Source organism: Belonocnema kinseyi, chromosome 7, assembly GCF_010883055.1.
Source record: "Belonocnema kinseyi isolate 2016_QV_RU_SX_M_011 chromosome 7, B_treatae_v1, whole genome shotgun sequence".
Lineage (NCBI taxonomy): Eukaryota > Metazoa > Arthropoda > Insecta > Hymenoptera > Cynipidae > Belonocnema > Belonocnema kinseyi.
The window spans coordinates 63,589,199-63,613,694 of record NC_046663.1 but is presented as its reverse complement, the minus strand read 5'-3'; the positions used below and the strand labels follow the sequence as shown (position 1 = coordinate 63,613,694).

General features: G+C 26.9%; 1 protein-coding gene across 2 annotated transcripts in view; it reads left to right on the top strand.

The window, feature by feature from the left end:
• Positions 1 to 24,496, top strand: part of LOC117176748 (serine/threonine-protein kinase N) — a 138,985-nt gene that overhangs the window by 51,947 nt on the left and 62,542 nt on the right. For both annotated transcript variants that reach the window (XM_033367024.1, XM_033367025.1), the window contains exons 4-5: positions 15,106 to 15,209; positions 21,968 to 22,178. In XM_033367024.1, coding sequence (XP_033222915.1) covers positions 15,106 to 15,209; positions 21,968 to 22,178 — 315 coding nt within the window. The remainder of the gene's footprint in view (positions 1 to 15,105; positions 15,210 to 21,967; positions 22,179 to 24,496) is intronic.

Here is a 24,496-nt window from a genome sequence, read left to right as displayed (position 1 = left end):
TAATCCAAGGGGTATTGTTTATCTGAAGGTGGATAAAGACGCTACAAATATTTGAGAACTACAATTATTCGACGACGGATAATTTTTATCCGCCTTGTGATAAAAATTATCTGTCGTCGGATAATTGTAGTTTTCAATTGTTTACAGCTTTTTTATCCAACTTCAGATAAATAATATCCCTGCGATTTACTGCGTAGAAATCTATTGTAATAAAATTTAATTTATTCTAAAGTATTATATCATTTAAAATCCCTTGAATATAAATTGAATTAAACTTGTTCATTAAAGTTATCTAGAAAAAATCGTTAAAATCCCTAGAAATCCTTGGACATTTAATCAATTATTTGAAATCTTGTGAAATTCCTTGAAATATCTAAAAGTTCTTTTTTTTTCATTTTCCAAAGTTCTCAAGAAATCCCTTAAAATCTTCGGAAATCCTTAAAAATTATTTGAGATTGCTTGAAAAATTGTATATCTCTTGAAATTCTTCAAAATCCCTTAAGATCCCTTGAAATCTTTGAAAAAGGCATAAATCATTTGAAAGCCTTATTCATTAAATTTCTCTAAAAAAAATTTTAAATACCATGAAATACATTAAATTCTCCCAAAATCTTAGGAATCGCTAGGAATTCCTCGAAATTTAATTCAGTTTATTTTTCAGAGTTCCCTGGAAATCTCTCGAAATCTTGGAAAATCCTGCAAAAGCCTTTGAAATCCCTGGCCAAATTAAAAAAACGTGGAAATATTTTTAATTTCTTGAAAACCGATGAAATATTTTAAAATATTAGACATTTTTAGAATCCTTAATCTGGTGAAATTATTCGAAATACTTTTAAAATCCTACCAAATTTTTTTAACTCTTAAAAGATCTTAAATCTTTTGAAATTCTTTAAAATCCCCAGAAATGTTTGGAAATATTTAAAATTCTCATAATTCCTTGAAATCCGTAGGAATATTTTTAAATCTTTTTAAATCCAATAAAATTTCTTTTAAATTAGTTGAAATATTTGAAAACTCCTTAAAATCCTTTTAAAAGCCTTACAATCCGTGGTTTTCTGTTGTAATTGCTTGAAATCCTTTACAATTCCTTAAAATCTCCTGATATGCTTGGAAATATTTAAAATGCCTTGAAATTTTTATGAAATCTGACAAAACAGCTTAAATCAAATCGATGACAATTCTCTGGAACTCCTTGAAATTCCTAAACAATTTTCGAAATCGTACGTCAAATATATAAATTAATCGTTTTTAACTTCTCTATTTTTTGCATCAACTCTCAATATTTTAACATTCTTTTTTTTTGTACTGATTTTTTTTATAATTTCCTAGAAATCCCTGGAAGTCCTTTAAAAACTGAATCATTTTAAAATATCCTTTGAAGTTTTTGATATTCTTTAAAAATTCATTTAAATCTTTCATAGATTTGGGAATCTTTTCGAAATTCTTGAAATCCTTAAAATATTTAAAAAATCATTAAAATCGTTAAAATAATTGTGAATATTTTAAAATCTCTACGAATCCTCCAAAAGCATCGAAATTCCTTTCTTAAATGTACGTTAAAATCCTTTAAAATCTTCTCAAATATTTTCAAATCCTGTGAAATCTTGTGAAATCTTATGCGTCTATTTAAATTGCTTTAAATCTTCGAAATCCCCTAAAAATCCCCGCACATTCTTCAAGATATTGGAAAATACTTCGGTATTTATTGAAATCCGTTAAATTCCTTTAAAATCCGTGAATTCTCAAATATTTCGAAATCTCTTAAAATATGTTGAAATCCCTTAAAATCTCCAAAATCTTACGTATCCTAACAATAGGGGGGAGGGGGCCTAAAATTTTTTAAATCATCCCCTAGGTAATTAATGTACGTTCCCTTTTAAGGTTCGTTAAATTCGAATACATTTTCACATGATGAGAATCTAAAAACCTTAATTATTACAGTTTTATTTTCAGATTTTAGATAGATGGGTATCAATTTTGTTGTAAAGTAATTAGTATTCGTTTTCTCTTCCTGTAATTATTTTTCTAATTATACATCCAGGATAAAAAAAATAATGTCACAATAATCTTGAGCATTTCCTGTTTTAAGAAAAGGCTCTTAGACCTAGATCTGAATTCATTATCTAATTAATTGATCCACAGCTATATCATGGTTCATTAAACCGATTTCAATAAAGCGACTAATTAGCGCAATTATGAATGGGAAATAAAAATTAATTAACATTTAGCGGAGTCGGTTTTCCAGAAATAAATTACTTTGCTGATTTGCAATATTATTAATCGATTCTTTTTCACTCAGTGACATTATTTATTACCTTCCTTAAGAATACGTTTCTTTTCAGTCTAAATTTCTCCTATTGTTCAGTGCAGGCATTCAAGCATGAAATTAAAAGAAAATTAAAGTATACTTTCGCGCATAAATTACTAGAACTATTATCGTTTGACTTTTATTAGCTAAAAATGAGATATCGTCTTTAGAAACTAATTTGCATACAATGTGATGGGCATCATATATGCTAATTAATTTTTGCCTGTTGAGAAAACTTTAATTATAACCTTAGGAGTTTTTGTTGAAAATTAGCCTTTTTTATGCAAAAGTTATCTTTTTTGGTTGAAAATATTCATCGCTTTTTATTAAAAGTTATCATTCTTTTTAATTGAAAAGCCAACAATAATATTTTTGGTCCGGAATTCATCCTTTTTGGTTGAAAATTCTGTTTAGTTGAAAATGCAAATACAGTGAAATTCTTCTATTGCCCCGATTTTGGGCTGACGGTGGGTGGGAACTAACTCATTATAGCCAGCTCCGCTTTTGTTTGTTCACGCTTGAGTGCTCGCCTGAGTGACCCCGCGTTCCCCTCGCAGTTTCTGTTATTACCTGCGGCGAAGAGTCAATTTTGGAATAGCTATAGAAGGGAGGGCTATTAAAAGGTCTCACTGTACTTTTGTAAAAAGTAATTTTTGTGTTTAAAGGTTTTTTTATTTTTTTGAAAAGTCTACTATTTGATTTTGGATTCATATTTTATCTTTCATCGTTTATGATTGAAATTTAATTTTTGTTATTGAAAAGTTTACTGTTATATTTTTGGACTAGAATTCAACTTTTTTCGTTAAAGTATCTACTATTTAGCTGATAATTTAATTGTTTTGTTAATAATTCAACTAATTCGTCAAATACTCATATTTTTTTCGAAAATTTAACTGTTTTGTTGAACATCCGTCTTTTTGGATTGAAAATTCGTCTCTTTTGGTTGAAAGTTAGTTTTTTTTTTAGTTTGAAAGTTTGCTATTATATTTTTGGTGTAGAATTTATTTCTTTTTATTAAAATTTCTACTATTTAGTTTAAAATTTGATTTTTTCTCAATTCAACTAATTTGTTAAAAAGGCATCTTTTTTGTAGAAAATTCATCTTTTGGTAGGAAAGTAATCTTTTTTGGTTCAAAAAACGAACTGTCTTCTCAAAGATCCGTCTATTTGGTTTGAAAATTGAACTATTTCTACTATTAATTGAAAATTAGATTTTTTGTTGAAAATTCATCTTTTTGGATTTAAATGTTAAATATTTCTAAAGTGTTTGATTTTTAGTTGCAAAACTCAACTCTTTTGTTGAAAATTCATCTTTTTTGGTTCGAAATTCCAATATTTTGTTGAAAATGCAATACATTGTGACTTGAAATTTTAGAAATATGGTTCCTTATATTAATATTATACCCCTATGATTCCCCTATTACCTTGAAAATCACCCTATTTTCCCTTTTTTGAGAGTATTTTGGCCTGTGAAGTCTGAAATCATTTTTACAATAGCATGGCATTTTTTTTAGTTTGAGTGGCCATTCTGGGGAGCTTAAAGATACAAATAGTAATTTATGATTATTATCTTGTACTAACTGTTATTCTTAGTACTAATTTTGGCGAATATATTTAAAGAGAGTGCGATGTTGTAGGGTGACAGTGTGAGTTGCACTTTACAATCTCTTAATCTAAATCTAAATTCTGATTTACACGTCATGTGAGTCAACATCCGCTTAAAAAACGCCGTCTGTGCAAGTTGAGCGTCTGGGCCAAACTGTATACACTTGAACTCCTTTCGTTTTCCGTAGGTTATTAATCATAATAATATTTGCAAATTTACCTTCTCAAAAAACTATTTTTAAATTAAATATTCAGAAGATTATAATTTTCTATTTTTCACTGAAAAGTTAAAAAAATGTTGTGGTCTTGTATTTTAAAATTCTTTAAATCTGAGCATCCAGGAACTGCCTATTTGAAATTGTCAAATTTGAAGGACTCGAAATTTTAATTTTTTTCGTATAATTTAAATGTTTTTTTTTTTACTGTTCACGGTGTAAAAGTAGTACACAACTGCACAGAAAAATTTCTTGGTATAATCCACCGAAAAGCCTTTTCCATCTATTTTGTGCGGTGCCCTTTTTAAAATCAATTTATTTATTTATTTTTCACTGCTTCAGCTATACAGGTCAGGGGAAAATTATTTTCACATAATCTCACATCTCATAATCTCACATCTCATAATCTCACATATTCCAAGTCTCTGTGCTCCGGTATTCTAAGTGACAAAGCTCCTTTACCTCTCACCACTGTCCCTGTACAGTCTCGTCTCCGCTAGTGGCCGACCAATTGAAAAAATCACCCCTCGAATCGCGGCAAAGGAGGGTCCCAGTAGACTTGGAATGTCCAAATATTTACATTTCTCGGCCCTTGGAATAAGTGGGAGTTCACTGTATTTAAATTTCTTTTTTTTGCAGTTGTTTCCTTCTAACGATTATATTTTTAGTTACAAATTTTATCATTTAGTAGAAAATTCACCTATTTTGTTAGAAAATTGACCTTTTGTTGGTAATTCATATTTTTGTTTTAAGATTTCAACTGAAATCTTTGTTGATTGAAAATCGAATTATTTTCTTTTAATTACTCAAATTTTTTTAGTACATGACAAATGATAGGTTTGTTAAGCTGACGTATCCACATCTTCGAATCGAGTTAAAACCTATCTCATAATTAAGGGCTCATTTAATGGTAGTTTAATGCCCTATTGCCAAATTTAATTCTATTTTTAAAAAACAGGGGTTACGCTAGCTTAACGTTAAGCTGGCGGAACCCCATGTGAAATAAATGTTAAATCGAGTTCTGTCATATCACATAATTAAGGGCTCATTTAATGCTCATTTCATGCCCTATTGCGAAATTTAATGCTTCACTATTTTTTTAAAACCCCGGGGGCTACGCTAGCTTAACGTTAAGCTGACAGAACCCCATGTGAAATAAACGTTGAATCGAGTTCTATGCTATCACATAATTAAAGGCTTATTTAATGCTCTCCAAAACTACCAAAAATTATTTTCCAAAAGCCACCCCTAATACTGAACAACCGCTCTTAATATAAATTGTGCACAAATTGTAAGCCTGGTCATACTATAATTAAGGGCTCATTTAATTCTTGTTTAATGCCCCATTGCCAAATTTAATTCTCGTCTATTTAAAAAAAAACAGGGGTTACCTTAACTTAACGTTAAGCTGACGGAACCCCATGTGAAATAAACGTTGAATCGCGTTCTGTCCTATCACATAATTAAAGGCTCATTTAATGCTCTCTAAAACCACGAAACATTATTTTCCAAAAGCCACCCCTAATACTGAAAAACCACCCTTAATGTAAATTATGCACAAATTGTAAATCTGATCATACTGTAATTAAGGGCTCATTTAATGCTCACCTAATGCCCCATTGCCAAATTTAATGCTCCACTATTTTTGTTAAACCGGGGGTTACATCAGCTTACCGTTAAGTCAGCGTAACACCTGGTTTTTAATAATAAGCGAGTCCTTAATTATTCTCTAAATTCGAACCAGTAAGAGACGTAGATATAATTAAAATCTGTAAGGATTTTCGCTGAAAATGATTAATCTCAATAATTGAAATTTAGACAGTATGCGGTATTAAAAAAAGTTAAGAGTCAATACTTGCCTTATTTTCGTGTATCGCTTTAGCCTTCAGCTATCATAATTCCTATTTTTTCAAAAACAGAGGATTATATTTGTTTAAAAGGCATAAGATTAACCTTTAATGAGCCGTCAAATGTGATAAGGTCAGATTTACAATTTGTGAATAATTAGAAGAATTCCTGAAAATAAAATCAAAAATCTAAAGACCAAATTTGGACAACCACCACAAAATGTTCCCATTGGAATCTGAAAAAAGGAACATTTTCCTCCCCTCCTTTCTCCTTAAAAAGAAAAAAAAGAAAGGTTAAGAAGGGATTTTAAATTGGATTCTTATATTATTTAAATATCCTAAATTTTAATTGTGAATAATGTATATTAAGCCCTTCATTATAGTATGGTCAAATGTACAATTTGTGCATAATTTATATTAAGGGTGGTTTTTCATTATAAGGGGTGGCTTTTGGAAAATTATGTTTAGTGGTTTTGGTGAGCACTAAATGAGCCTTCAATTGTGTGATACGATAGAATTCAATTCAACGTTTATTTCACATGGGGTTCCGTCAGTTTAACATTAGGCTAGCGTAATCACCGGTTTTTTTTTTAAATAGTGGAGCATTAAATTTGGCAGTGGTGCATTAAATGAGCATTAAATGAGCCCTCCATTATAGTATGATTAGATTTACAATTTGTGCATAATTTATATTAAGGGCGGTTTTTCAGTATTAGGGGTGGCTTTTGGAAAATAATTTTTGGTGGTTTCGGAGAGCATTACATGAGCCTTTAATGATGTGATACGATAGAACTCGATTAAACGTTTATTTCACATGGGGTTCTGTCAGCTTAACGTTAAGCTAGCGTAACCCCTGGTTTAAAGAAAAAAGTGGAGCATTAAATTTGGCAATAGGGCATTAAATGAGCATTCAATGATCCCTTAATTATGTGATATGACAGAACTCGATTTAACATTTATTTCGTATGGGGTTCCGCCAGCTTAACGTTAAGCTAGCCTAACCCTTAGTTTTTTTTAAATAGTGCAGCATTAAATTTGGCAATAGGGCATTAAATTAGCATTAAAGCTAGCATTAAAAAAAATGAGCCCTTAATTATGAGATAGGTTTCAACTCAATTCGAAGATGTGGTTACGTCAGTTTAACATACCCACAACAGACTCACATACAGGTCTCATATACCGGTCGTTATATCCCCTATTGCACCCTATATTTAGTTAAGGTCCTTAAAGTAGCTTGTTTTCAAGATTCAATAATGGAACTTTAAACATTTTTATAAGAAGATCAAATATTCCAATAGTCAGAGATTCTGAATAAAGTATACAAAATCAGGAAATTTCTGTAAACAGTAACTGTAAAAAATAATCAGGATATCAGAAAATATTGGCGTAGAATTTCATGGGATTTTATAATATTTTTGTGGATTTCAGACAATCTATTCAGGAGAAGTGAGTTATTATATAGGGTTTCAAAGATTTGAAGAAATTAAAAATTTTTTGGTAGGAATTATTTGGAATTTTTTAATCAATTTAATTCTTCTAAACTTACTCAATTTTACTTAATTCAATATATTTTTTTATATTAATTGTTTGTATACCTAATTGGTCCTGAAGATCAATTTGATAAAGTGATCAAAGCATTTGAAATATTTGGATTATTTAATTTCTAGGCATTTTTAAGAGCTTTATAAAATTTCAAAGAATTTCCAAATATTTTAAGTTATTTTAAAAGATTCCAATTAATTTTCAATTTATTTCAATAATTTAATGGAATTTTAAAAGATTATAAATATTTGTGGATATTTTAAATGATTCCCAGACATTTTCAAGGTATTTAAACAGTTTTAAGGGATTTCAAAAGAAATCAAATGATTTGAAATATTTTAGGGAATTTTAAAACATTTATAGAATTTTTGTATCTATTTGAATGGTTTGAAGGGACTTCAAAAACTTTGAAATATTTTAGTGTGTTATAAAAGACGCCAAGGCATTTTAAAGCAATTTAAACAATTTCAAGGGTTTTTGTAATTTTTAAGGGATTTTAATGTTATAATGGTTTTCAAAAAATTTATTCATAATAATTGAGGGATTTTGTAGGTATTTCAAGATTTAAAAAGATTTTCGAATATTTTGTGCAATTTATTTGGAATTTTCCGTGAATTATTATTAATTTTTCCCGAAATCTTTTAAACTCGTTTCAACTCTCCTAAAATCAATCAAGCTGACTCAATTCAATAGAGTTTTAAAAAGTTTTAGCCTAATTCACCTTGAAGCTTGATTTTTTATTTACTGAAAGAAATGGATTTTTTTATTTAAAAAGAAATGCAATTCATTTAAATTCTCTTGAATTTTTTTGTAGTCATTAGTAAGATTTTAAATATTTGACGAAATTTGATTTTTTTTTTAAATCATAGACTATATTATTTATTCGGAATTTCCTGACAGCAATGTCGTATATTTGTGGGATTTTTCTATCTTGTAAATTGATATTATTGACTGTCATAATTTTAAACCACGCAGATAAACTATGTTGAGGTGACTGAATCATTTGCCACTCAAGTGTGTTGTTTTTCAAAGGGATAAAGATGGCACGTGTCTTTCCGATTGGTCGAAAACAAATATTGACCAAGTTTGAAGTTAAAAAATTGAAAACTGAGATTATCAAAAAATGGACTATTTCCAAATTCTTTGAAAAATTTAAGAAGTTCAAAATTGTCAAGATAATGCTGGTCAATTTATTCAAAATTCCACCTTTTCTTTTTTTTTCTCATCACTTTTTTCTAGATTCGTTCTAATGTAAAGAGTATATTTCATGATATTCTGCCCTGTGTTTGCACCTGGGTAAGAAGAAAGAATTTTTTATTTTTGTCTGAAAAATGAAAAATGAAAATTTTTTGCCAAATTGATATATGAAAAAAAATCAAAGGAATACTATGTTTTCGCTAAAAAAGTGTTATTTTCGAGAATTAAAGACTTGCCTTAAAGAAGTAAAGAATAAATGATCCTTACTCTCTATTTTTTCTAACTGTGGAATTTTGAATAGATTGACTGAATATTTTCAGAAAATCTGCCATAATTTTATCACATTTAAAATTTTTTAATTTTCTACCGGATTCCGGAAGAGAAATTCTATGAGAATCAACAGAAAAAAGATAAATACACCGGTCTGGTTGTAAATTAATTTATTTTGTTTGAGGATTCAACTATTTTCTTAAAAATTGGTCTTGTTTGTTTGAAAATAAAAGTAATTAGTTGGAGAATGAACCACTTTGTTAAAAAATCATTTTTTGTTTCATTATTATAGTTAAAACCTCATCTCTTTGGCTGAAAGTTCAACTGTTTTGTTAAAAATTGTATTTTAATTTTTGCCTTACAATGTTATTTTCTTTTAGTTGATAATTTGTCTTTTTTGGTCTTAGTTTGAAATTTCCTCCTTTTGTAATTAAAAATGCAACTGTTTATTTAAATATTTATATTTTTTGGCTAAAAATTGCACTCTTTTACAGAAAATTATTCTTTTGGCTTGAAAGTTCAGCAATGTGGATGAAATTTTTTCTTTATTGACAACACAATCTTTATTTGTATTAATTCCTTCAAATCTAGTTTTTTCGTTGCACAATAATTTTTTTTACTGAAATTTTTACTTTTTCATTTTTGTATTGATAATTTTTAGTTAAAAAGTCGTCTTTTTTAGTGGAAGTATAATCTTCTTGGTTAGAGATTCGTCTTTTTGTTAAAAATGTTCCTATTTTATCAACAAAATTGTTGTTGAAATATCAACTATTGCTTGGAAATTGGCTTGGAAATTTCAACTGTTGTTGTTTTAATTTTTTAAAAAGATTTCAACGGATAATTTGAAAATTCATCTTTTTAGGTTGAACATTTAACTGTTATATTGAAAATTAGTTTTTTTTTGTTTTGTTGGAAACTAATCTTTTTACCGCAAATTTAACGTTTCCACTTTAGGTTGAAAATTAACCTTTTTAATTGGAATCTTATCTCTTTTGGTATAAATTTAATATTCTGGGTTAAAATCTCGTCTTCTTGTTAGAAATTTCATTATTTTGTAGAAAATGTAACTCTCTTGGGGTTGAAAAATTTAATTATTTATTTCAACGTGCAACTATTTTTTTTAAATCGTCTCTTTTGCTTTAAAGTTTGAACCTGTTTGGTTTAAAATCCAACTATTTGGTTAGAAAATAATTTTTTGGGGCTAAATACTTAACTACTTTGTTTATAATTGAACTATTTTGTTATAAATGCATAGTTTTTTACGAAAATTCTACTGTTTTCTTGAACTTTCGTCTATTTGGAAAGCAAATTCGACCTTTTGGATTGAGAATTCATATTTTTTTGGTTGAAAATTAACTGTATTCTGAAAAATTGAACAATTTTGTTCAAAAATTCTTCTTTTTTTTTTTAGCGAAAATTCAACAGTTTTGCAGAAAATTTCTCCTTTTGGTTTAAAAATTCATCTATTTGGTTGATATAAATAAATAAATTTAAATCACAGTAAGGCCACCGGGTTATCAAAAAATCGATCAACATGTACTTACAATAAACCTTTTTTTAATTATTGTTATACCATTAAGCCAAATTCCGTTCCGGGGAAAGCGTAACTCAATCGGTTCTCGGACCGTTACAGGTCGCTGATCAATTTTTAGCAATCACGGTAGGCGAAGAGCTTTACAAAGTCATTATATGTCATATATCACACAAAAATACGCCCACTGACCCATAATTCCATAGTAAGATTCATACTCTAATAAAATCCACCAAGTAAAGCTCACCACGTGGACCCATTAGTAGCTAAGATCATTCGTTTCAGACGCCTCGCATTCAAGATTCTGAAATTACGAACGCGAGGTTAATCTAGGAGATAAAAATCTGGTTGTACTTTAATCGTTCCAGTTTATAGAACCTTTATAAGCATGTGTGAAACGTTCTGAGGGAATGCATCTTGCTCGAACGTTCAGGCGTTGATTCCCTCTTTTTTTTTACTCTGGCAGAACGGAAATGGTTTGAAATACATTGGTACAACAATACCAGTAGGAGAGTCGCCTGTAACAAGCATTCAAAGATCTTCCACGATCGCACTAGATTTCAAACTCGTGGGAGTTTTGCACTTTTTTTCTTTCAAAAGTCCTTCGTCTGGCTTTACAGGATGTGAAATTTCTCATTTTACTCTTAACTCTAACCAAGCTCTCCACTCATCTGGAAAACGTGGAATTTTCAGTGAATTTTTATGTACCTGGAAAAACCTAGAATTTATTTATTTAAATTTTCAATATAACATTATGTAACAATGTTTTTTCATTGTCCTTTCTGGTAGAAAACTAATCTACTTGGTGAAAAGTTTATATTTTTGTTTGAAAATTCAACAGTTTGGTTGCAATTTTTCACTCTCTTGATTAAAATTTAAAATGTTATTTGTTTGAATGTCAATTATTAAGATAAACATCATCGAATCTGCAACGAATATTGGTGCAATTGATTGAAATAAATCAGTTCGACATTTTTAAAGGCATGAATTTCCAATCAAAAAGATGAATTTTCATATAAAATAATGAATCTTCAACTTGAATAGTTGCATTCATAATAATTTTTAGTTAAAAAACTGATTTGCAAACAAAAATGTATTAAATTTTCAACCAAAGAGATGAATTTTTAATTAAAATGATGAACCGCCAACAAACAAAAAAATGTTTAACAAAAGATTTCAACTTCCAACAAAGGAATTGAATTTTCAAACAAAAAAGATTAATTCAGTAATCTAATTTTCAACCAAAAAGATAAATTCTCACTGAATCTTTTTTGGTTGAAAATTCAATTACTTTGTTGGAAGTTGAAATCTTTTGTTACACATTTTTTTTTGTTGGTGGTTTATCATTTTAATTAAAAATTCATCTCTTTGGTTGAAAATTTAATACATTTTTTTAATTTTTGTTTGCAAATCAGTTTTTTAACTAAAAATTAATATGAATGCAACTATTCCAGTTTGAAGATTCATTGTTTTATTTGAAAATTCATCTATTTAAAAATGTCAAATTTATTTATTTCAATCAAGAAAGATGACTTTATACCAAAAAAGATGAATTTTCAATCCTGAAAGATGATTTGTCAACAAACCAGTTAAATTTTCGACAAAAAAAATTAATTTTCAACCAAAGGATTAAATTTTCAACAAATTAATTGAATTTCTAACCAAATAGTTGCATTTTCGACGTACAAAGATTAATTTTCAACCAAATGATCGAATTCGCAAACAAAAAAGTTTAAACTTTAGTCAAAAGACGTTACATTTTCATCCATATAATTAAAATTTTTAAAGATAGTTGAATTGACTATAAGGACAACAAATTTTTAATCGTAATATACGAATTTTCAACAAAGCAGAATTTTCGACCAAAAAAGATTACTTTAATTATATATACTTGCATTTTGAACAGTATAATTAAATTTTCAGCAAAACAGTGAGATTTTTAACGAAATACTTGGATTTTCTACCTATAAAGAAGCATTTTCGAACAAAAAAATTAAACTACAACCAAAAACAGTTAATATTTTTAAAAAGAAACAAGCAGATTTCTTTACAAAATAATTAATCTTTTACCAAAATAAATTAATTTTAAACCAAAAGACGAATTCTCGACAAAATGCATGAATTTTCAAACGAATAGCTGCATTTTTAACTGATAAAGATCAACTTCAAACAAAAAAAGGAAGACTTTTTGGTCAAGGAAGAAAAATAATTTCATTCAAATTGTTAAATTGCATGCAAAAAAAAACGAATTTTCTGCAAAAAAGTATATCTGTTAACCCGAAAATATGGATATGCAACAAAATAGTTCAATTTACTAACTAGTGAGATTGATAAAATGAATTTTCAACTAAAATGATGAATCTTCAATTGGAATACTTAAATTATCAGTTGAAAAAAATTTAGCCAGAAATGAATATTCAACTAAAATTATGAATCTTCAAAAAATGATTTTTAAACAAAGTGCATCAGCCTTCAATCAAGTAGATCAATTTTCAACGAAAAAATATTTTCAATTTAAATAAAATATAGTTTAATTCAACGAAAAAAGCCGCATTTTCAACCAAATATTTGTATCCTCAACCAAAGAAGATTAATTTTGAACCAAGCCTACTAAAAAAATTATTATAGATTCTTATATAGAAATTTTGTTGTTAGGATAATAAAAATTCATTAAAATTAAGATAAATACATATTTGAGTAGATTTGTAATGCTTTGAATATTATCTTTAAAAAAATGTTATCTTAAGATACAGAAATATTTTGTTCTAATTCTCAGTTTAATTTTTGATTTAATAATTTAAAATGTCTTAATAGCTCATTGTTTTGGGAACAGGTATGGGGTTTGTATTGCAAATTTATTTTTTTCTAAAACTATTTTGAACTTCTACTAATATTAATTTATACTTTAAATCAACATTTTCTAATAATTTGCGTATAAAAAGCTAACAGTATGAACATAGATTCTATAATGATTCAAAATCTCCGTTCATGCAACTTTCTTTGTGCCGGTGCTTCAATTATCCTCTTTGTGAATATCTTACGCTCAAGAAGCGAAAACGCTCAGTGAACATTTAAATTGACCATAACTCATTGCGGGTGTCTCGATTTTGCCAGAACACATTATGATCATTTGGAAACAGCCACCAGCGCATTCTGAGCGTCTGGAAAGAATATAAGGTTCGCATAACGAGTTTTGGCACATCTAGATGCATTTTGGAAACTTTAAAATTTGCTCAACATGAATGAATGAAGAAAAAAAATGTGTTTACCGGTTTTCGAGAAACAATGAAATTACTATAAAAAAATCTTCAAACAATTATCCAGAGCATTATTTATGATGAAATAAATCAAGTTTTTTTTCTACTGAATAGGCTAACAATTTTTGAAGAAAAAAATGTATCTTCCTTTAAGGTGTTAGCATTCTGTTATTTAGTAATGGCTCTTTGCTATCGATTTATGAAAATTGATAATTTTCTAAACATAATTAACAAATGCATTGCTTGGCTATTTCAAAAGGTAAAAAAAGTATCAAATTATGTATAATATGTTACACCTACATAAAACACTCAATTCTTTCAAATATATTTCTATCATTAATATGCTTATTTACTTCAAATAAATACATTTTTACAATCAAAAACTTATTTTTTCAGATAAAAATCTTTTTTTCTCGAGCTAGGATATAATTAGGGATGTTCAGTTTATGATGTTTAATTTGCCAAAATTATATTGCCAAAATGAGGCTCCAAATTATACCACACTATGCGGTATAAAAAATATACCCTCTAAGCCCTATAAACTATCAAAATATTAATGTTTCCCAAGATATAATAATAAAATAATGCATTTACCGCAGGCGAAACAATAAAGTTGGATAAAACTGAGTTTTTAAATGCATCCTATTGTATTTGAGATATACGTATGTCATAAATTCACTTGAATTAAACTTGATTATATTATCCAAATATAAATATTTATGTTCAAAATTTATTTTAATATTAAAAAATGGTTCAGGAATCACGTGTGAAAATAAAAGAACAAAACGCCTTATAAATCAAATAACAATTCTACAGCCCTCATTAAAAAGAGTTGTATTCTTTTTGAGGCAATTTTAAAGTTTCCAAAACGAATCAATATGTGCAAAAACCCATTATGAGCAATTTATTTATATATTCCAGAACACGTTGTGTATACTTCATAATTCATTGTGTATACTTCATGTGTTCATTCATGCTTTATATGTGCCAACACGCGTTGTTGCTTTTTACGGACTCTCAGAACTCGTTGGGGCTCTTTCTGGACGCTAAGAACCAGTTGGGGATTTTTCCGGACGCTCAGGACGCGTTGTGGTTTTTCCCGGACGCTCAGAACGCGTTGGGGCTCTTTCCGGATGCTCGGACCGCGTTTTGGCTTTTCCGGACGTTCAGAACGCGTTGGATTTTTTTCTGGATGCTCAGAACGCGTTGGGGTTCTTTCCGTACTCAGAACGCGTTTTGGCTTTTCCGGGCGCTATAAAATACACTTATAGTACTTCGCTGAGGCATATCACCTGAATTTGTAAACAAATTTGTTCTTAATTTTTTGTTGCAGATACTCCAATGTCTCCGACAGGTCCCTCATCGCCGAGTCAAGAAGGTCTCTTTACAGACCTTCGACTTCTCTCGTTGGAAAAGCAGCTCAATATTGAAACAAAGGTAAATTGATCTTGGACACGGGATAATATATAATAATAGAAGCCACCTACTTTAGCTCTGGATATCAATTATGGATTCTTCATGTTCCTATTTTAAAATTATTTCTCTCGAAATGCCAGTCTTTAATTAGAGCATAAAGGAAAGATCATTAAAACGCTCTAGAATGTTGTGCTATAATATTTATTTCAAAGAACGAAATATTTTCGAATAATTATAGCGTATAAAAATCTTCGTTACGACAGAGATTTTTTTAAGATACTAAATTGCGCCACAAAATTCTCTTGTGGAGCGCAAAAAGATTTTTGACAAAGGTCTTGTAACTGTCAAAGAATTTTTTTAAGTCGCACTTTCAATAGCCATTTATGAAAAGATTTATATTAAAAATGTTATAAGATTAAGATTCTTATTTTTGAATATTAATGGTCAGAAAGAATAAAAAATTGATCAGGAAAAAATTAAGGACTTTTAAAAACGAAGTTTTGCGGCCACCTTGATATAATTCTCTTTGTCAGTAATTTATTTGATTTGTATTTTTATTTTTTACTTCTTTTGTTTGCAGTTGCTTCCTCCTGACTATTCTATTTCCAGTTAAAAAATGTATTGTTTAGTTGAAAATTCGTAACTTTTTGTTGAAAATTCAATTCAAGTTTTTCATGGTAAAAAAATCAACCATGCTTTGGAACATTAATCTTTTTAGTTTTAAAAGTTTTCTATTTCAGAATAAATTTAATCTTTTATTGATTAAAACGTAACTACCTTGTTAACAAATAATATTATTTGTTTAAGGATTCAACTATTTTGTTACAGATTCATTTGAAAACTAAAACTTTCAGTTTATGGTTGAAGAACTTTGTTAAAAAATCTTTTTTTTTTGCTAAAGATTCATCATTTCGATTGAAAATTTGATTTTTTTTTGTCAAAAAACAATTTTTTAAATTGAAAATTTAACTAACCCATTTCAAATGCTATTATTTTAGTTTTAGTTTCTGCTTAAAAATTGTTCCATTTTAAGATTCGTAATTTTAATTGAAAAATCATCTCTTTAGTAGAAGTTTTAACCATTTTGTTTAGAATTTATTGTTTTTCAATTATTTGTTTAACTGAAATATTTATCTCTTCTATTTTTGGTTGAAATTGGATATTTCTAATTAAAAAATTTATCTTATTTAAAAGAGAATCAATGTTTTTATATTGTAATTTTCTCTTTTTTTTATTAAAAATTCAACTGTTTGGTTGAAAATAAACTTTTTTGTTGAGAATTGACCTCTTTGGTTGCATTTTTTTATTTGAAAATTCAACTATTTGGTTGCAAATGCAACTGTTTTTGGTTAATGTTCTTTATTTGAAAATTCGACTAACTGGTTGAAAATTTATACTGGAAGCTAGAAAATCCAGGTATTTTGTTGAAAATTCAACTATTTTTTTGTAAATTCAAGTACTTTGTCAAAAACTCTTTTTCTTTAAATTGAAACGTTTTGTTCAAAATTCATCTATCTGGACAGAAGATTCGCCATTTTAGATTAAGAATTTAACTGTCTTCTAAAAAATTCAACCATTATTTGGTTGAATATGCAACTATTTTTGGTAAAGTTTAATTCAAGTAGTTGCTTAAAAATTAAATTATTTTGCAGAAATTAATTATTTGGTTAAAAAGTCATATTTTCTTATAAAAAATTAATTTTCTTGTTGATAATTCGCCCTTTTCGATTAAATGCTCATCTTTTGTGAAAGAAAAATTTTTTTATTGGAATAAAGAAATTTTTTAATTTTAATCTAAGGTTGTTTTATCCCGCCTATAAAAAAAAATTGATATTAAAAATATTAGGATATTAAAATACTGGCCTCTGAAAATTAATGGTCAGGGAAAATTAAAAATTGATCAGGGAAAAGTAAACGAATTTTAAAAATTTAAGTATTTCGGCCACCCTGGTGAAATTTAAACATATGTGAATCTTCTTTTGCTGCAAAAATTCACAATTTGTGGATATTTTCATCCAGTTTCTTGTCACCTGAACTATATTGTTAAAATTGCAACCCTACGTCATACGACACACACAAGCTTTAAGACATAATTAGTTTAGTCGTCTGTTTCGCTCGAGCTAGTGAATACTTACAATGTTGAATAGAAACGTTGTCAGTTACTTTGATCAACAGTGAAAACGATAAAAAAAAAATGGCACCAAATATGGCAAAAATTGTTTGGAAAAAGGTTTGAGACTTCAAGCTTACTTGTATTTTGCAGTTTTTTTTTATCCCAGTTACAATCCCAGTTGCAATTTATATTTTCCTTATATCCAACTAATTAAATTATTTATCAATTTTCCAGGTATATGAACGAAATTTTGTATGGTTTATCGAAAGTTTTAAATATGCCTCTTCATATGTTCGGTTCTGTACGGAAATATAGCACTTTTTATGAACTATGACACTTTTTTTATACTAATACTTCGAAAAAAATTACTCTCACACTTGTCCACTAATGATAGTATTTCTTTACTTTCTGTTGAACAATATTTTTGAAATTCTTTGAAAATTGTCATCTAAAGATGTAATGGTTGATATAATATAAGGACGAATTTTCAAGAAAATAGTTGAATTTTTAATCAGCCTCAACCAAAACGGATTAATTCTAAAACCAAACAAACTAATTTTTAACAAAATATATGAATTTGTAACCATATAGTTGAATTTTCAACTAAAAAAAAAAATAAATAACTTTTCTACTTGAAATATGACAGTGAAATTTTCAGATTTACATCATTTTTAGCTGTTAAACATTTGTAATTAAATAGTGAAATTTATAAAATAAAAAAATCAATGTTAAACAAAAATTGCATTTTCAAATTTTCCTTTAAGAGAATTAATTTTCAATTTTAAAAAACTCATTTTCTACAAAACAACCAACGAGTTGAATGTGAACCTTAAAAAAAGTTAAGATTCAACAAATCAGTTTAATTTTCAAAGTAAAAATTTAATTTTTAGTTTAAAAAATTAATTTTTGCCAAAAATACGAATTTTCTACCAGGCAGTTGAATTTTCAACCTAAACAGATTAATTTGTAACCAGACACTTTGAATTTTCATCAAAAAAATGTAAAATTTCGACGGAAAGAGATGAATTTTCAATAAAAATAGTTGAATTTCTAAACAAAAAATTTGTAGGAAAGGAAGAAAAAAATTCAATAAAATTGTTGAATTTTCAAGCCAAACGACAAATTTTCAACAGAAGAGTTGAGTTTTCAACCGACGAATTTTTAACCAAACAATACAATTTTTTATCCTTAAAGATAAATTCTTAACCAAGAATTTAATTGTAGACTTTTTGATCGAAAATAATGAACTTTCAACCAAAAATAGTTAGATTTTCTTATTGTGTTTTATTAATTTCGTTGGAATTTAAGTGAACATTGTAATTCATTTTTAAGACTTGTAAAATATGAGGTAGGCAAACTAAAAATGTTGCTTAAAAAATAAGGTTAATTTTCCATTGCATACTTTTTAATTTCAGATTATATACTTTTAAATTCGGATTGCATATATAAGTTTAATGCTTGAAAAAATTGTATGACCTTAATTTGACACTATTTTTGTCAAATGTATGATACCATTACTATTGTCGTTAAAAGTTATTAATTTGAAACTGTGCTTCACGATTTTCAAAATTGGATCGTTTAAATATAAAGTGCATAATAACTTGAAAATTAATGATAACGCAATTCCATGCAAGGGGAACAACTTTATACAAAGTGACTGAATGAATTTGACGATTATTATTATTTATTAATTAATTAGCCGAGGTGTGCAATGCGTAGCGTTCCTAACTACGAAGTAAATGATTAACAGCAAATAAGAATATACCTCACGGAAAATAATTTCTTAAATTCAGAACGTTTTATATTTAAATATCTCATCAATTAAAGCTAACGAGCTTGAATATTCATGGGAATCATTATCGTTTTCTATTCACAGGGAATAAATATTACATAAATTATCTTCTTCTTCTTTTATCAATTTTGTAGAAAGAAATAATTAAGTAGGCTGCTGATAATACGCTATAGGATTAAGTTTATAATAAATTACTATTTCCTGTTCTCAGATCATTATCCTTATCAGGCGCAAGTTTATCATAGCGAACTTTATCCCATGATTAAAAATGATCTAATTATTGCTTTCCAATAATTGTATATTAATTCAAATGTTAAGACATTGTAAAGTAGGGTATTTACTCGACTTGAAAACCCTAGAAGACCTAGAATGGTCAGGTAATATTTATATACCTGAAAAAACCTGGAAATTTCCGGACATTTTTTTTAAAGTCAGGAAATTTGTTCGAGAGCGTTCTTAATTTTTTTTATTGCTATATAAAATTAAATATTAATGTTGCTTTATTTATAAAAGTAATAATTAGTTATGAATTATTATATTTAACTGTTTTCTTAAAAAGTTCTTTTTGCTCGAAATTAATTTTTTTTCAACTAAAAATTTAACTATGCTAGTTAAATATTCCATTATTTTAGCTAAAAATTCATCTGTTTGATTAATAATTAGTTTTTTTTAAATAAAACTTGAACTATTTAGTTTTTAATTAAAAATTATCTTGTTTCATTTAAAATTGGTCTTTTTGGTAGAATTTAGTCTCCTTTGTAAAAACAAAAGCATTTTTTTGGTTGAAAATTCAATTTTTCTAGTTAAAGATTTTTCATTTTAGTTGAAAATTCATCTATTTGGTTGTATTTTTTTGCCTAAAAACTTACATATTCAATTTTTGGTTGCAACATTATTTTTCTAGTTAAAATTCGTTTTTTGATAGAAATGAAACTTCTTGGTTGAAAATTAATCTTTTTGGTTGATTTTTTTAATAAATCTAGTTTAAAATTCATAATTTTTTTTAATTCATTTTTTTTTTAATTCAAGTATTCCAGTTAAAGATTCCTGATTTTAGTTGAAAATTCATCACTTTGTGTGAAAATGTACCTAATTTTTAGAAAATAATATTTTTTGGATGAAAAAATGTTTAAATATATGACTTAAAATTAAATATTTGATCTTTTTGGTTGAAAATTCAACTATTTCAGTTGAAGATTACTATTTTACTTAAAAAATTGTCAGTTTAGATTTTTTTAGCAATAATTTGGCTGCTGAAAATTGATTGTTTTTGTCGAAAATTCATTTATTTGATGGAAAATTAAGGTTTTTTGTTGAAAATTCGTCTTTTTTGGTAGAAAAAGAATTTTTGTTTGAAAGTTCGTCTTTTTGGTGTAAAGTTTATCTTTATAGGTGGAAATTTGCACTATTCAGTCACAACATAACTTATTTTGTTAAAAATTGTAATATCATATTGAAAATTCATCTCTTTGGTTGATCATTAACTTTTTAACTAAATATTTAACTTATACATTTTTGGGTTAAAAATTAATTTTTTTATTTGAAAATTTCGTCCTTTTTGGTAGAATTTAATTTTCTTAGCTGAAAACTCAATTGTTCTAGTAAAGATTCCTGATTTTAGATGAAAATTCATCACGCTGTGTGAAAATGTACCTAAGTTTTATAAAATAAGATGTTTTGGATGAAAAAAATTTTTAACTGAAAGTGTGACTTAAAATTTAATGTCTTATCATTTTGGTTGAAAATTCAACTATTCCAGTTGAAGATTACTATTTTAATTAAAAATTTGTCAGTTTAGATTTTTTTAGTCTTAATTTTGTTTGCTGAAAATTTCTTGTTTTTAGTTGAAAATTCAACTATTTGGTTTCAACTATTCATGTTTTTTTGTGTTGAAAATTCGTCCTTTTTGGTAGAAAAAGAATCTCTGTGTTTGAAAGTTCGTCTTTTTGGTTGAGAGTTTATCTTTATAGGTGCAAATTTGTACTATTCAGTCACAACATAACTTATTTTATTAAAAATTGTAATATACTATCGAAAATTCATCTCTGGTTGAACATTAATTTTTCAACTAAATATTTAACTTTTACATTTTTGGGTTAAAAATTAAATTTTTTATTTGAAAATTTCGTATTTTTTGATATAATTTAATTTTCTTAGCTGAAAACTCAGTTATTCTAGTAAAGATTCCTAATTTTAGTTTAACATTCATCACTTTGGGTGAATTTAAAAAAAAATTTTTTAATTAAAACTATTCCATTTTTCGTTTCAGACTCATCATTTAAGTCGAAAATTCATCCCTTTGGTTGGAAATTCTTTTTTATTTTTTGTGAATCAATTTATTTGATTGAAAATTTAACTATTTGTGACAAATACATGCATTTTCTTGAATTTATTATTTTTTTTTTTAGAAAAAAAATTTTTGTGGTTACAAATATTTGTTTGAACCTTCATATCTTTGGCTAAAAATTAATTTATTTTTTATTGAAGTTTAATCCTTTTGTTTGTAACTTCGACCATTATGTTGAAATATCATCTTTTTAGATTGAAAATTCAGCAATCTGGTTACAAATTTAACTATTTTGTTGAAAGTTTAATTAATTGGGCGATAATTTAACTGTTTTGGAAAAGACATCTATTTTGCTCAAAAATTCAACTGTATTGTTAAAAATTCCCCTTTTATGGTAGAAAAGACATGTTTTTTGGTTGGAACGAATAAATAAATTTAAAAAGATTAAAATTCTGGTCTTTGAATTTTAATGGTCAGGGAAAATGAAAAATTGTTCAAAGGAAATCTAGGAAAAGTTAGGGAATTTAAAAAGTGAAGTTTTTGAGTCACTCTGTAATACGTGACGATAATTTTGTTTATTATTTCAGGTGAAACAAGGTGCAGAGAATATGATTCAGAGTTTAACGAGTGGGCATAGGGATAAAAAATTGCTTCAAGAAGCACAACAAATGCTGGACGATTCCCGCGCTAAAATCGAGTTCCTACGCATGCGTATCATGAAATTAAACCAGGCGCGGGAACAACAACATGCCAGAGGTGATGCACCTCCGCCAAACGGCGAAGCAACTAGCAACAAAGGTACAAACACAACAATTCAAATTTGAATGCACTGACCTATAAAATCGGAATTTGAGATTTAAATTTTCTTTGTCTTGATTTCAATTCTTCTTTATTCATAATATGTCCCCTATTACCATCTACATATTTTACATTATCTTATCCTTACAATTTACAAGTATTTCCACCTATTTACATAAATTCTTATATCTAGATCTTCTATTTTTACGAGCGGTGCGCATCCGTATCTTAACCTACTTATACTTTTACTCTACCAAAAATAATAATAAGTAATGTATACAGGTATAAAATTAACACTTGTCAAAGATTCCAATGATTTCCCAAAGATTTCAAATATTACCATATATTTCAATCCAATTTTTTTTAATATTTCAAATATTTCACGAAGATTTCGCAAAGATTTCAGAGAAATTTCCAAGAGTGCGCAGATTTCAATAATTATCCAAAGTATTAATAAATTTTATAAATATTTTGCAAAGATTTCGGATAGATTAAAAATGTTAATTTTCAATTTTAAGCTTACATTTTTCATTTGAAAGAATTTTAAAATGCAGTCCTAAAAACTTAACAAATTAAAAATTAGTAGCGTTTGAAATCTACAATCTTAGATAAAAAAATAATAATCCAATGTAACAAAATATTTCATACTTTGAAATCTTATGCAATCATTTAAAATCCGTGGATATACTTTTAAATCTTTTTGAAACTCTTAAAATATTTAAAAATATTTTAAAATGTGGTGAAATATTTTAAAACATTAGGAATTCCATTTAAATCTCTTGAAATATACGAGAAATTCCATTAAATTCCCCTGAAATTCTTCAAAAAATAATAGTGAAAATTAGTTTGGAATTAAAATGTAAAAAAGAAATAAATCAATCAATTGACCTCACAAAGATTTGAATGATTTTCCAAAGATTTCACAAAAAATTTAGAGAGATTAAAAATATTTCATAAATGCTTCACTTAAATCACAAAGATTTCAATAATATCTCAAAGATTTCACAAAAATTTCATATATTTTGCAAACATTTCGGATATATTTATAAGGTTTCACAAAGACATTAATGATTTTTCAAATATTTCTCAAATATTACCATATATTTCAATCAAATGTTTTAAAAATATTTCAAAGATTTCGCAAAAATTTTAGACAAATTTCCAAGAATGCGCAAAGACTTCAATAATTTCCCAAAGTATTAAGAAATTTCATAAATATTTTGCAAAGAAAGAAATTTCATAAATATTTTGCAAAGAAAGAAATTTCATAAATATTTTGCAAAGATTTTGGATGGATTTAAAAGATTTAACAAAGATTTCCATAATTTGCACAAATATTACTAAATATTTCGAAAGCATTTAAACTATTTTGCAGAAATTTTAGATAGATTTCAAAGATTGCACAAAAAATGCAACGATTTCTCAAATATCATCAAATATTTCAGAAATATTTCGCAAAGATTTCTAAATATTTCAATGATTTCCCAAAGATTTCAAATATTTCGCAAAGATTTTAAATAAATTTCAAAGATTACACAATAATTTCAATCATTTACCAAAGATTTTAATAATTTAGCAAATATCACCAAATATTTCAAAAATATTTAATATATTTTATAAAGATTTAAATGATTTTCTAAGGATTTAAAAAACTTTAAATATTTCGCATAGATTTAAAAGATTCAAATTATTTCACAAAAATTTCACAAAGATTTCAAAATGTGCACGAAGATTTCAACAATTTCACTAATATCAAATATTACGGTGATGAATGAATTGATTTCTTGGCCGAGAATTTTACAAGTTGTTTGGAAAAAAATCTGTTCAATTTTGAATTTTAATTTTTAAGCTTACATTTTTCATTTCAAAGAATTTTAAAATGCAGTTCTAAAGACTTAAAAAATTAAAAATTAGTAGCGTTTAAAATCTGCAATCGAATATAAAAAATAATAATTGATTTTACAAGATGATTCGGAATCAGAGAAAAATTTACTAATTTACAGATTTTAAAATAACTTCAAAATAATATACGCATAAGTAAAGGCTTTTATTAAATTTAAAATATTGTTTTCGTCTAAAATTTTAACTTCTTATTGAAGAAAAATAAAAATCGCTTAATATTTATAAATATTAAAATATTCTTGTAAAATCAGTAATTATAAATAAAATATTCAAAAGTTAACAAAAGACTCAAGACAAAATATAGATTTTTGCAGGTTTCGAAAGAAAATTTAGAATATTTTTAAGAATTATGAAAGGTTTTTAATGAATTTAAAGAAATGTCTTAAGATTCCCAGAAAAAATTAATCTAAAAGATT